This window comes from Capricornis sumatraensis, chromosome 1 (genome assembly GCF_032405125.1).
Source record: "Capricornis sumatraensis isolate serow.1 chromosome 1, serow.2, whole genome shotgun sequence".
In the NCBI taxonomy this organism is placed as follows: Eukaryota; Metazoa; Chordata; class Mammalia; order Artiodactyla; family Bovidae; genus Capricornis; species Capricornis sumatraensis.
In genome coordinates, this window is record NC_091069.1 from 86547631 (window position 1) to 86563034 (window position 15404).

At 38.4% G+C, this 15404-nt stretch overlaps 1 protein-coding gene across 1 annotated transcript in view; it reads left to right on the forward strand.

Moving 5' to 3' along the window:
* The first annotated feature begins 10619 nt into the window (after positions 1-10619).
* Positions 10620-15404, forward strand: part of PRKD3 (protein kinase D3) — a 77422-nt gene continuing 72637 nt past the window's right edge. The window contains exon 1 of the mRNA XM_068980899.1: positions 10620-11084. Coding sequence (XP_068837000.1) covers positions 10797-11084 — 288 coding nt within the window. The 5' untranslated portion in view covers positions 10620-10796. The remainder of the gene's footprint in view (positions 11085-15404) is intronic.

Genomic DNA, 15404 nt, shown 5'->3' on the forward strand with positions numbered 1-15404 from the left:
CATGGGATTTTCAAGGCAAGAGTACTGGAGTGGGTTGCCATACTCAGTCCACAATAAAATGTGGTAAGTAACTCAAGAATTATCCATCAAGGCTATCAGAGCACAGAACAATTGTTTAGAGCCTACAAATCAGAGAAGACTGTTTGAAGGTGTTAACAGTTCATGCTAGTCTAGAAGAAGACCAACTAAAATCTCCAGATACGGAGGATCTGAACTAGAGTAGCGGACATTTTGAAGAATATATCAAGAGCATTGGTGCTGAAAAAGAAATAGACCCTGACGCATTTTTTCCCATACCTATTTTACTAAATCTGTATTGGCACCTAAATGCTTTCTAAATTTTTCACTTGTTTTAAGGTCATGGAAAAAGACAGAAAAATAAAATAATTTTTGCAGTAATCACATTATATAAATTAAAACAAGCTCAAGCTTTTTTTTTTTTTTTAATGACTATTTCTTCCAGTGGGGCCTTAACAAATCATGTTTTTCTGCATTCTGGATTCCAAATCAGGATGCTCTGCTACCTTAAGTCACAGCAGTGTTGACTCTCTTTGCTTCTATTAGGTAACATATGTGAATCGTTATGTTGTTAACCATTAAGGTGGAGTGGGGTGTATGTGGAATAAATCTAGGACAACATTTGCAACTACAGTCACAGAAGACAAAGACTAAACTCCTAGTTTTCAAAAAACACCAGCAGGAAGAAAAATCTTTTTCCATCTTAGTCTGATTATATTTTCTCTCAAGTATAAATATCTCACATTTACTTAATATACCTAATCTTTATTCCTTCAGTCCTCTTGGAATAGGAATGGAACATCTTGAGAAAATTGTAGTTCATGTCAAGCAAAAAAATTACAGGTACAGATAGTCTTAAATGTATTGTTGAAAGATTCAACTAGAATGGAGGAGATGATTTTATTTTTAAAAAGAGAAGTGACAAAGTGGAAATGAAATGAAGATATACATACATATATCAATATATGTATGTATATATACACACGTGCATGTGTGCTAATCGTGTCTGACTCTTTGTGACCCCATAGATGGTAGCCAGCCAGGCTCCTCTGTCCATGGAATTTTCTAGGAAAAAATACTGGAGCAGGGTTGCTATTTCCTACTCTGGGGCATCTTCCCCACCCAGGGATGAAACCCACGTCTCCTGCGTGGCAGGCAGATTCTTTACCCCCGAGCCACCTGAGAAGCCCCAAACACACACACACACACACACACACACATTTGCACCTCTATAAAATAGCAACATGCTTCATTTAGAAAAGTTACTTCTAGAAAGAGTAACTTCTGTCTCTTTTGGAACCACCAGTGAAAATGAAGTCACTAGTAAGAAGGGACTGGGTGTAAACAGGTCCAGTGAGCTCCTGGGAGTCTTGCTGAGAGAGGATATTTGGGGTTGGACTAAAACGTCAGTTGGGAAGTGAAGGGAAGAAAAAGGCAAAGTTAGGTAAGAGCCTAGGTATGTTTTAAATTTTAAACATAACCTTGAGTGGGTTTACTTTCAATTTTAATGCAAAAGAATAGCAGAATGCTACATATAAAATATAATTAGATTGAATTAGATATTACTGAATGTGAGACATGTAGTATCTTCGAATTCCCCAAAATGTTTCAGAAATGTCTTTTAAAAATATAGCTTCAGAGTAGACCAGAGTTATACACAATTTTACTTGCCTCATCTTTAATATAAATTGTTTTTAAATTCCCATTTAACTTTAAAGCCAGGGACATCCAGTAAGATTGATGACTTGGAATAAAAAGTAGGGACCCACTTAGCTTTTTTTCTTCCTAATCCCAAAAGACTGTCCTCGACCTCTGCACTGGATGGATGAATTATTGACTGAAACCCATCCGCTTCTTTCAATGTATTTTACTTAAGGACTCTGGGGATGAAATTTGGACCTCAGGAGGACTAGGTCGTTTCTGGGACTATGTGTGTCAGCTGTTTAGGACTTTCTCTCACGCAAAACATGTCTAATTTAACACCTAGGGTATTTTCCCTCTGGATCTCCTTCCACCCGCGTCTCTCCTCACCTGGCATTGTCACCCTTGTCAATGCCACGTGGAAACCTAGGTTCCATGATTCCTGACTTCACTTTGCTCTGATGATAGGGGACACACTCAAGTTTAAAGATGGACAAGTAGGATACACAAAACATACTGAAGACAGATCCGGTTTATTCTGCTTTAGGTGAAGGGCTCTGGATGTATCTGCCTAGGTGTGGAACCCCCTGGGATGCAGTGCCAAGTGGCCACCTGGAGGCTAAGCACTGGGGAGGGAAACAGGAGGAGCAGTGAGAAGATACCTCAGTGTGGAAACTATTCTCTACTGTAGACCCCTAGCAAGTTCCGGACTTGTCACCTCCTTCTGCCCCCTTGCCACCATCATCAACATCAGAGCGGAGGACAAAAGAGAAAAAGGCAGTTCAGTAGCAATAATGGGTATCAAGTACAGTGCGTAACTGGAATATGTACACGGTCGCGCCCCGCTCCCCAGCGCTCGCGGAGACGCCAGGATCTCGGAGGGTGCAGAGCGAACCCGAAAGCACCCGGAGCTCCTGTTGCTCCCGCGCGAGGTCAAGCCAGTGAGCCACAGCCCCACGCGGCCACCACAGCTTCGAGCTCCCGGGGAGACTACAGCTCCCGGCAGGCCCCGCGCCGGCCGCGCGCCCCCGCCTCTCGCGCGCCCCGGCCCCCCGCCCTCGGGCCTCAGGACGGGACGGGGCGGAGGGAGGGAGGGAAGAAGGGGCGCCTGTGGCGGGCGGGATTCTGCGAGGCGCGTGAAGCCTCGCTGGCTCCTGGTCCAGGGCCCAGACGCTGGCAGGCTTGGAGTTTCTCACGCCCGGCCGAGCCAGGCTCTGTAAGTAGTCGCCTCGGGGAGCGCGGAACAGACACCGAAAAAGTTAGCGCCGCCGCGGCCGCTTTGTTCTCCCGGCCCGTCGGGTGAGGCGGCGTTGGCGGCGGCCGCCCCTCCCCCACCCGGCCGCACGCGGCGGCGGCGACGGGGGCGGCGGGACTCGGACCCCGCGCCGGGCTGGGCGGCGGCCGCCGGGGCTGGGCGGGAAGTTGGCGGAGCGCGCTGCGGGAGGAGCGGGCGGTGGGCGCCCCGGCGAGCGGGGGCGCCGGCGCGGCCGCCAAATGGGGCCAAGTTCCGGCGAGGGCGCCGACGCCAACTTGGAGTCACGGTACGCCGGCGACCACCGCGCCCGGCCCCTCGGACTCCATCTCTTACCGGATCCCCTCTCCCCAACTACTCCCGACGCCAGACGGGCGGCACTCACGCTGCCGAATTTGGGATGAGCCTTTCCCTTTTCTTTACACCGCTTTTCCTTGCAGCCGTCTCAAAGGGGTGAGTCGTTAGTGCTTAGGGAACGTAAGCCCCCACCCCAGTTTCCTGACTCTGGTTTAGTTTTGCAAGTTGCCGCGTTGTTCCGAGTCAGTCTCACCCCCGGGAGGTTTTTCTTTAGATGAAACACTGAGGAGAGCGTCTGCTTCTTTGAGCAGTAAAATAACCACAGACTATTTGATTGCTTGTTGGAGATTTTATTTGAAGTCATCGCAGTCAGAAGCAGAGGCCTTGCCGTGTGCAGCAGGCACGAATATAAATCGAGCGAAGGCATGTGTGAGAGCTGCACACTTTTCCATACACAGATTGATGGCTTGGACGTAACTGTCTCTTCAACCACACCCATCCCCACAGGAAATAAGACTATCAGTGTCATCTTTGATTAGGAAGGATAAGTTACACCCTGAACTTGGTTCGACACAGCTGTGGAGGCAAATGAAAACTTTTTAAAGACCGTAATTTGTACTCTAGAAACGGTTATCGTATTACTCTTATACTGTTTCTACTTTGTACTTACTGCTTCAGTTCTTCAAGTTTTAGCGGCTGTGATTTTGCTTAGATCAAGTTTACTTACCAACTTGAATGCAGCGAAGGTGGGGGGTATCTTTGGATTCGTTGCCCCGATCGAGGTCTAGGCCAGGTTTGCTTAATAGAGGAACCCGCTTCTCCTTCCTGTTAGCATCTGGATTCAGAGCAAGCATGGACATTTCAGCCAAAAAGAAGTTACAAGTTTTAATAAAAGTATGTAAAACGTGTCACAGAAGCCTTCGTGTTAGGTTTTGCTTCAGTAGGTCATGTAGATGGTGGTTGGCCTGATTAGAGGAACTTGAATATTTGACAAGCCAGTTTTCCATCCTGAGTTAAGAATGTTGACTTGTTTATTATCTTGAGATGAATCGCAGTGAGTCTTTTAAATATACAAATTTTATAAGCTTTCAGTTTCATGAGATGACCTGTTTAGAATAGAAATATCTCTTAGTAGGTCGTGTTTCATCTAAAAACTGCCATATCCCCTAAAAAGCTTAATACATCAAGTTTTCGGACATTAAATTTTTAAGTTATGTAAGAATTGGAAAAATCTCCTACAGGAGGAAAGAGAATAAATGGCCATTTAAAGCTGATGAAAATATTACCATATAGAAGTTTATTGCTCATTTTAAAAAGAAACTACTTTTACAGAACTTGATATTGGGAAATTATTGGCTAATACAGTTTTTTTTTTTTTGGCTAATACAGTTTTAAATTTGATTTAATAATAATTATGCTTGTGATTCATAATCTGTGCAAATAGTACTTTTAGTCTCTCTCTCTCTGATTATGTAATTCAAATTGAACTTGTATGTGAGCCTCTTTGGAGCAGTTGTCTCATTAATGAAAAAACTTGAGATAATGTTCTGGAGATGTTTTAATTTTAATTTCAGTGTAGAAAAAAGTTTTCTCCACTTCTGTGGTCAGTTTATAGTGACCATACGTATGAAATAGCTCACTAGCTGTTAGCTAGTCAGATTTCTCAGATACCACTGATGCACAGAGAGGTGATGTAGATACATCAAGCCCAACATAAATTCGTAGACTGGAAGTTTGTAAGCTTAATAGCAGATAAACTTTTCACTGCCTGGGAGAGCGGACTTGGTGTGCTCACTCTTTGTTCTCTCTGATGGTGGGAAAGACTGAGATGCAAATACCCATGGTTTAGATGAGCAGAATTTTACCAGCAACAATTTAGTTAATGAACTGAGCTCTTAGGAGGAATAGTATTTATATTAATCTAAGGTAATAGTTACATTGTTGAAAATCAATAGATGTAGGAATTGCTAGAAACTATGATTTCTAAAAAACTAGCAATAAAGTTATTTGGATTTTTTTATACACTATAAAAGCAACATCAGGGTTATTAAGCAAAATCTAGTCTGTATCAAGGTAGAACATGGATACTGACTTCAGGACACCTGTAAAGTATTGCATTGAAAAAGGCCACATGCTTTTTTACGTATTAAAAGAATACAGTACTTATCAACAGAAGAAAAAAAAATTATCTGCGTTCATTAGCATTCCTAGCACACAAAACTATATTAAACCAGGAAAACCTGTTACTAGTAGAGAGTCATGGTAAATATTATGCTATTCTGAATGGAGAAAGTGTTTTACCTCTTTCTTCACTGTTGCCTTTACTGAGTACAAGAGGACATTGGCTACACTAGATAATGAGCTTCCATTTTGAAGTATTTACTAGCTGGATTTGTCATTCTGGAATCCTCTTTGCTTCTCTCTTTCCCTGACTCCCACTTATCCTTTAGGTTTTAGCTTCCTTAAAGATGCCTTGCCTGTGACCCCAGTTGAAATTAGGTCCTCTCAGGATACTCTGTCATATCACCTTTCATAATTTGTAATTGCTTTGCTATTAATATGAATATTTGTTTAATGCGTGTGTCCCATATCACACAGCAAGCTCCAGGGAGAGCAGTAGCCATGTGTGTTTTGGTCACTGCTGTACAACCCTAGAGTTTCTCATAACAGTCTAGCAAATGATAAAGTATAGTGTTAGTTGCTCAGTCATGTCTGACTTTTTGTGACATTATGGACCAGGCTCCTCTGTCCATGGAATTCTCCAGGCAAGAATGCTGGAGTGGGTTGCCATTTCCTACTCCAGCGGATCCTCCCAACCCAGGGATTGAACCCAGGTCTCCCACATTGCAGGCAGATTCTTTACTATCTAATCCATCACATTTGTTGAGTGAAAATGCTGCTTTTGAACTTCTTATATTTAGAGGCTTTGCTAATAAATGAGATAATGTAAATGTAGGGAAGGATTGAGAGAGAGCTCAAATTGTGATGTTACCATGAAGTAACTCTCAGTTAAGTTCCCGAGCCTCCAGGGCCTTTGTTTTTACCCTGTAGTAATAATAGGGCAGGTTGGACTCAAGATTCCTTTAGTATGCCAGTGTTTTACTCCATTCAACAATAGTGACAGATTATATGCTCATTTGAGTAAAATATATGACAGATAATTCCCCAAAAGAGTATTTGAGATGTTTCAAATAAAAATGCTTGCCAACTCATAGCTATTAGGAACAAACATATCTAATTGATTTATCAATTAGTAAAATGTACTGTTGTTTGTTTGGTGATTGAAGCCTAAAGACAAAATAAATTAGAGGTATTAGATTTTTAAAAATATTTAGTCTTAATATTTTAATGCTATATCTCAGATCAAATCAAGGTTCATAAAACAAAACAGGGAGGGGGAAAACAGATGGAATGAGTGGGCAAAAGCTAAGACAGCTCACTTAGTTTTTTCTATTTGTGTTCATGCTGAAACTTTAACAAATACTTTAATATAAAAGTAAGACTTAGTTTACCAGTAGTTATTGATAGTACTGATCATTGTAATTATAAGACAGGTACTGTTATTTAGCTAACATTAGCAGCTATTATTTGGAAATTTAGTGGGAAGACAGCCATCAAAAATAAATTACTATTATTGAACACAGCAGTATCTTGTAATTTAAAGTATTTAACCTGCATGCAGTATTATTCATAGATATTTTGCTAATGTTTTTATGAAGTTTGTTCAGCTTTTTGAAACTACTCAAGTCATGTATGATGAGAAAACGTGTTCCAGATTGTTGGAGGTGACATGAAATAGTGTAAAGAACATGGTCTTTGGAGTCAGAGGAACTTTGATGTGAGTTGTAGTTCCATCACTTATTAGCTGTGTAGTCATGGGCAAGCAACTATTCTGAAACTCTGGCTCCTTTTCTGTAAAACAGTTAAATAGCTCCCCTGCGGTCATAGCAAGGGTTTAATAAAGTATATCTTAATTGCAGAGTTTAGTGTAAAGTGGGAGCTTAATTATTAATTCTTTACTCTTAATTACTATGAAAATTGCTGAAACTTACTGAGCACTTGTGATAAGCCAACAGTGTATTGTGCGTATAGTAGCACAGTCCTCAGTAACACCCTGGAAGGTAAGTAAACAGTGCTGTTGTCTTCATTTTATTTCTGCCCTCTGCAGTGATACTGAATAAACCAATTATTCTGTGAATTCCTTAATCTTATGTTTGCTCTGTGTCCACAAGTTGTCCATCAACACAACTTCTTGGGTGTGTGGTATAAGTAGGGATAACACTTCATAAATAAATATTTTGTCACCCAGAGCAAGAAATAAATCATCCATTTAAAAATAGGGGAAAAAACAGTTACTCTCTTAACACCTTTTCAGATATTTGAAGACCATCATTTTATTCGTTTTTGTTATGCATAATTTGTCACATGACATTGTCTTCACCTTAATCTGGATATATACTCTGTTGTTTTTGAAAATCAATACAGCCTTTAAAAAAGTTAACCGTGGTACTGTAACCTGATTAGCAACCAGTATACTGATTGATGCTGATGTGTTCTCAGTGTCCTGGGGATTTGGGTTTATGTTAGTTCTTTTAGTCACCCATATTATTAATAGCAGCTACTGTTAAACTCTTGGGTTGATAACTCCTCTAATGAACAGGTTCTAAGTCAGCATTTCTCCATTTCAATATTGCACATTTAACTTTTGAAATGCAGAGCTTTACACTTGTCATTGTTATAGTTCACTTGAATTTTAGTTTATTTCTCTCAGACTGTACAATCTGAGGATTTTATAAACATGTTTTCCATGTCTTTATAATCTTAAAAATAATCAAAAATAATATAGGGTCAAGGCCAGAGTTCCAAGGCACTCTCCTAAAGGTTTCTTTAAGTTGATAAAGAACAGCAAACTACACTAACATCCAACTTATACTTAAGCAACTTATTTACAAAAATAGCATGGAATAGCATCTTGAATATTGTTTCAGCCAGAATACACTTAATTTTTTTCTGGCTTTGCTAATTATATGATCTTGGGCAAGTACTTTAGTATCTAGGCCAGTTTTCTCAACTATAAAGTGAATTGTTGTGAGGATTAAATGAGGAAACATATGGAATGCTTAGAACAGCATCTGGCAGAAAGAACTCAATTACTGTGAGTTATTATTTTCTCCTTCTAAAAAGGCTAATAATCACATTTTTCAAAGATGTAAATATAGTTGCTTTGGCATTATTCTGTTTAATTCAAGCTCACCTCTAGTGATCATAATATGCTTTTCTAAGTATTCAGAAACCATTTGCTTTCATAATCTGTTTTCACGTGTGACTAAAGGTTAATATTAAGGTTATATTCTGTAGTTTCTGAAATTGCTTCCCTATTCCTCTAGCCCACGAAACTTGAAACAGCTCTGCTCCATCTCCAGTCCATGATTATTTCGCTCGGTTCTTTCTCCAGGAGGGTAAGAGTCAGAATTGTGATTGCACTTACTGATTTGCAATATGGAGTAGATTGCATCTGGACCTGAAGACTTGCACTCTCAGAGGTCTTTTAGTCTCTCTTATTCACCAGGCTCAAGTTTCAGTTCTCAGTGCTCTTTTACAGTTTTAGTTTAAAAACTGAGAGAAGGTAAGCAAAGCACAAGTTGTGCAATTCTGCCTTTTCTCTGTGCTCTTTCAACCCTAACAACATCCTCACTGAGCAGTGATTCTCTCACTTCCTTGTTCTCTTTGAGAAATAGTATGTTATTGTGGAGCTACCACTGGGTCGGAAAGTATGAAACTTGCCTATCTAGTAGGTCCTAATTCCTACTCCACCTCTTAATAACCATGTGATGCTGGGCAGGTTACTTTATCTGCTATTTCTTTAGTTTTCTCATCGGCAAAAATAATAAAGTAGTATTTGCGTTGTCAAGTTCTAAAGAGATATCATGAGATAAAGTGTATAAACGTTTAAAAGATGTTAAGTGCTGTACAATGTAAGATGAGTTACAAATTGTTTATCTGAATGTAGTTCTAAAAGCTTTTGTTATCTTTAGGCACTTTTTTCTTAAGCCTTAGTTTTCCTGAACTTTCTCATTCCTAATACTATATCTGTATGTTTTTGATCTTATGTTATCTTCATCTTAATTTATTTAGTCCTGTTAACCACTGTCCAGAGAGCCGTTCTGCAGCTGCTTGGAGTGCTTCACTCTTTGTTGTTATTAGGATTGTTTACAGGTATGTGATGGAACCTAAATGGAAATATCCATCTCTTTTTGAGCCATTTCACTTAGCCATGAGGTCACGCTTTTAGTTTTTGAACTGTCTTTATGAAAAACTGTGATAAATATAACCGTGCTTAGTGTTCTTTTTACTTTTAGAAATTTTTTTGTGACAAGATCACTTTTTCCGATCTTCCTGTCCTAATTATGTCTTTTACACTTATTTGTGTGCCGTATAGCTGTGTTTAGTGTATGCTTTTTTAGTTTTCTGTCTAGATTTAAACTTTTAACACAAAAAAGAATACTCTTGTCTACATTAGGGCAATATTATATATCTTTTGTACGACTCAGTGGTACTTACGTTATTTCTATGACAATATCAGTTTTACTTTTCTTTTTTGTCCCTTCTATTTTTCTGTTTTTGTCATAACTTAGTTGTGTATTTGTGGAATAAAGTGTTTTGACCTTCCTTAAGTTTCAAGTGTTAATGAGGAATGTCAGGGATGTGTTTTGTTTCTGTTTTGTTTTTTGAGCAGGAGACTGTCCCTGAAATTATGGGCTGTGATAACTAGGCCCCAATAAAATGGCTACCCATTAAAATTTATTGGTGAACTATAAACATACAACCAAAACTTATTTAAAGAAAGCATAAGGATTCTTACAACTTAAAAATAATGTTAAGTGAATATAAAATACTAAAAGTTTTTAAAAAATTTCTTCCAGGCTGCCTACATTTCAGAAAGCATCAACCTTTCTCAGTGGACGCGTTCATCAAGTGGAATATACCTGTTCTATTTTAAAAAGCTTTGTGCTTAATCTTGGAAAAATTTACTCCTTCAAAATGAAAATGAGGACATGTGAGAAGGTGATTTAAGGGTGGACATTTGAGAAAGTGTCCTGTTAGATCAATGAATCAAAGGATACAAACTGAATAGATTAATCCTAAACACTTTTTAATTTTTAAACTAGGAGGATTTTACTTGACAGAAAAACAACTCTTATTCATTATGTATTTTCTGAAATTAAAAGAGAGAGACAAGAGTAGACTTAAAAGAAAATAGGTAAAGATGTTTAGTAGATAAACAATGCCAACTCTTTTCTGAAGAGGATAATTCAGTGATGTTAAATCCTTCCCCAAACCCTGGTTGTGGTCCTAACAACAAGACTTTTTTGATGGGACTGATATTAAGGGAAGTGGGACCTTTGGTATAGTCAACTCACAGTTGTAGAACTTGCCATCATCAGCATGAGTGGCTTAAAAGAGGAAGTAAAGAAGCTTTCAACTAAATCCAAAACTACAGTCATTTTTTTACTGCTGTGATTTTAAGGCCTCTTCATAACCATTGGAAAAGAATTGACAACTGTTTTAAAAGATTAAAAAAAGGCAGATGTCTGCAAACAATTCTCCTCCATCAGCTCAGAAGTCTGTAATACCTGCCACTCTTCCTGCTGTGCTTCCAGCTCCTTCTCCGTGTTCAAGTCCTAAAACAGGACTCTCTGCGCGACTCTCTAATGGAAGCTTCAGTGCACCGTCACTCACGAACTCGAGAGGCTCAGTGCATACAGTCTCATTCCTGCTGCAGATTGGCCTCACACGGGAGAGCATTACCATCGAAGCCCAGGAACTATCTTTATCTGCTGTCAAGGACCTTGTCTGCTCCATTGTTTATCAAAAGGTACTGTGCATGCTATTTATGTCAACAGTTTCTCTAATTAATATTGTTTCTACTGCTTTTCTGTAAATTATGCATGCAACAATGAGTGAACTCATATGGATGAATCAATCAGGTGTTTATATCCTAATTCTGACCGTTTGGGAGAGAGTCCTAATAGACTAAAAGCCTACAGTCTGAAATGTCAGAGTCTAACAGCTGGAGACTATATCCAGGCTTTAAAATACTAATTCAGTTTGTCTCTTTAAGACCAGGAGAATCAGTGTAAAGTCAAGAGGACTTAAGCAGTCTCACTAGTGTTCAGAGAAAAGTCAGCAGGTATTAATAGGAGGCACAAAAAAGGCATCAAGAGGATGGGGGGCCCAGCCATCCAGGTAGCTGAGTCCAGGTCCACACCTTTTCTTCCCAGGGGCCCTGTGTGCTGCCCTTTTGTACACCCTCTTCCTTCCCTTTTGATCCTGATTTCACTTAAACTGCCGGAGGACCACACTCTCTGTGTTTAAAAATTAGGTAAATGAGCTTTTATATATCAAAATATATGGACATTTAAAAATTGAGGGTGATTTTATTTTTTTTCATCCACTCATCCCCTGCCCCATACCCTGCCATTTTTTAAGGACTCTTAGCTGAATTTCTTTAGTATTCTTGATTTGATGGATGAGCTGGTATGTTCTACATTTTATCATAAAACTCTGCATATAAGTAGTATGAATTGGTTACACTTTCTTTTTAATGGACCAAGCCTATGTTTCAAACAAATTAGTATACTTTATGTTTTAAAAATTCTGTCAGTAAGATTAATATATTTGGTTTCATACTCCTCCTCTTACTGTTTTTGTTTCAGTTCCTTATGCTTCATGTGATTTGTCCCTATCTTCTAATGTAGAGGTAATTAACAGTCAAAAAATGTTATGTGGTTTGTGAAAATGACCCATATCTCCTGTGTGTTAACAGTGGCATCTATTTAAATGTGGCCTAGAGTAAGATTAGATATCTTTTTGTAGATCTGTAGCCCATCTATATGTCTTTAAGTGTCTTCGCTTTTAGTTTCCCTTTCATCAGTTAACAGAGGTTTTAGTAAATATTTTTGCTGGCTTTTAACTTAAAGGTAGAGTTTTTGACTTAAATATAGTTTGTAACTTTATTATTTCTCTTTTTTGAGCCCTCTAGAAATCATAACTAATGTTTTGGTAGAGTTTATATTACTGAGTTTTTGACCTTTGGAAACTTTACTTAGTTGTTTTATTTCTACAGAGGCATACTGATTATCTACAGAATTATATAGGGTTAATGTTGCTCCCTCATTAATATAGATGTCAGATGGGTCAAGTGCTTGGGAAACTATAATCCGTGAAAAATTCTAGTGACACCAAAGAAATAAACAAGATACAGCTCAAGAAAAGATAACTCAGGGTAAACTTCATGCAAATATAAAATAGAATTAATTTCAGAGATAGCCAGCATAAAATGAATATCATGGTGGATGAATTTGAATCAGTATTGTGGTAATATGGGGATGTATTTGGCAAAAATATATAGCATATATGTCTCCTGGTAATATTACACACTCATTTTGACTTACGCCAGGATTCTAACTGTTGTTTAAGCATAGTGAAGAAGAGTATTGCGCTTGTAACTAGGTCAGCTCTCGTGGGTTGGTTTGTTTGTATGTTTGTTTTGGCTGCACCACACGGTTACCGGATGTTAGATCCTCAACCAGGGATTGAACCCAGGACCTCAGCATTGAGAACACAGAGTTCTAACCCATAAACCACCAGGGAATTCCCAGCTCTGTTGTTTATTAACTGTATAACTTTGCATAATTTAACTTCTGTGGATTACATTTCCATATCTGTCAAATGATTGAGTTGGAGTGTTTTGTAGTATGTAATTCCAACTGTGAAATTCTGAATCATTTAATCTAAATTTAGGTCTTTACAGATGGAGAAAGGAGTATCAAGGAACAATGTACTCAAGTCCCAACAGGAAAGAAATCTTAAGGGAGACAGCTCAGTTTCTGGGGTTCTATAGAGAGGTTCATGGATCCCTAACTTATCTGGGAGATGGAAAAACCACATCAGAAGTTCTCTTCTTTTTATCTTCTCTCTTGTCTTGGGTTCTTGCTTGCTAATCACTTACTTCACTACCTGCACATACACAACTCTAGGTTAACTCCCTGCACTCTGATGGGCATACTTGTTTTCTTATTTCTGATCTTAGTAAATATGTGTATTAAACCTTCTAAAGGTAGAGTACTGGTGAATTTTAGGAAGTAGATTAACCATATCTTGTCCCTTCCTTCCAAAAACTTACAGTTTGGTAAGGGAAACATTCACTACAGTAAAATATGAAAAGTAAAACGTGAAGCTAAAATAAAAAGTGCTCTTCTCAGGTTGATAAAAAGATGTGAAAGGCTTCATATGAAATGTAGCATTTCATCTGATAGTTGAAGAGTGAATAACCTTTCAGCGATATGGGAGGGAAGGAGTATATACCAAGGCCAAAGAATCAGGATAAGCAATGATACGGGAGGGGAAAAGAGGAAGAGTATAATTGACAACAGTTATTTTGTGCCTGCTCTACATCAGGAGCTTCATGCACGCTTTCTACTTAATCCCCACAGCAAGTTCTGGTGCTGTGAACCAGAAAAAAACACATAGTTTTTTTTTTTTTTTTTTTCTCGTGGTGAGAACTTGTAAGATCTATTCTCTTAACAACTTTCAGATAGAAAATATTGTTAACTGCAGTCACCATGGTGTATGTTATATTGCCAGAACTTATTTATGTTATAATAAGAAATTGGTACCCTTTGACCACTTTATCCATTTCCCCACCTTTGACCCCTTGGCTCTAATAATCACCAGCTCTGGTTTTTGTGGATTCCAAATGTAAGTGAAATCATATGATATTTCTCTTTCTTTGTTTGACTTATCTCACTTATAATGCCTTCAAGATCCATCCATATTATTGCAAATAGTAGGATTTCCTTCCTTTTATGGCTGAATAATATATCATTGTCTCTCTTTGTATATACACATCACATTTTCTGTATCCATTCACCTATCAGTGGAGATAGAGGTTGTTTCCACGTCTTGTCTATTGTAAATAATGATGCCCTGACATGAGGGTGCAGATTTCATTCAAGATAGTGATTTCATCTCCTTGACTGTATACTAGAAGTCGAATTGTTGGATCTCATGGTAATTCTATTTTTAAATTTGTTGAGGAACCTCTGTACTGTTCCATAGTGCCTCCACCAACTTACGTTCCCACCGACAGTGCACCAGGGTTCCCATTTCTCCACATCCTTGTCAGCATGCGTTGTTACCCTTTTGACAATAGCTGTTCTAACAGGTGGGAGATGATAACCTCGTTGTGGTTTTGATTTGTGTTGCCCTGTTGGTTATTGATGGGACACTTCTTCATTTACTTGTTGGCCGTTTGTGTATCTTTTTTGGAAAAATGGATATTAAGTTCCTCTGCCCATTTTTTACTGTAATTGATAGGTGGGGCTTGTTGTTTTCTTTTGATATTGTGTTATATGAGTTCTTTATATGTTTTGGATATTAATCCTTTATCAGATACAAGATTTGCAGATATTTTCTCCAGTTCATTTTTTAATGGTTTCCTTTGCTATAGAGAAGCTTTTAGTTTGATTTAATCACAGTTGTTTATTTTTGCTTTTGCTGCTCATGTCAAATCCAAGAAATCATTGCTAGGATCAGTGTGAAGGAGTTTACCCTCCTATGTTTCCTTCTAGGAGTTTTATGGTTTCAGGTCTTGTGTTCAAGTCTGCATTCCATTTTCAGTTGATTTTTTGTATAGTGTAGGACTGGGCTTAAGTTTCATTCTTCTGCATGTGGTTGTTCAGTTTTCCCAGCACCATTTATCAAAGAGACTGCCCTTTTCCTTTGTTTATTCTTGGCTCCTTTGTTATAAATTAATTGACCATACATGCATGGGTTTATGTCTGGGCTCTGTTCTTTTTCATTCTCTTAACATGTCCATTTTTATGCCAGTATTGTGACTTTGAGTATAGTTTGAAATCAGAGGCATGATACCTCCACCTTTGTTCTTCTTAAGATTGCTTTGGCTCTTTAGAGTCTTTTTTGATTCTATACAAATTTTAAGATTTTTTTTTCTTTTTTTGTGAAAAATACCATTGGAATTTTGATAGGAATTGCATTGAATCTGTAGATCATTTTGAGTAGTATGAACATCTTAACAATATTAATTCTTATAGCTCATGAACATAGAGTATCTTTCCATTTATTTATGTCTTCTACAGTTGCATTTTGATGCATGGCACATAAAATTGCTCTC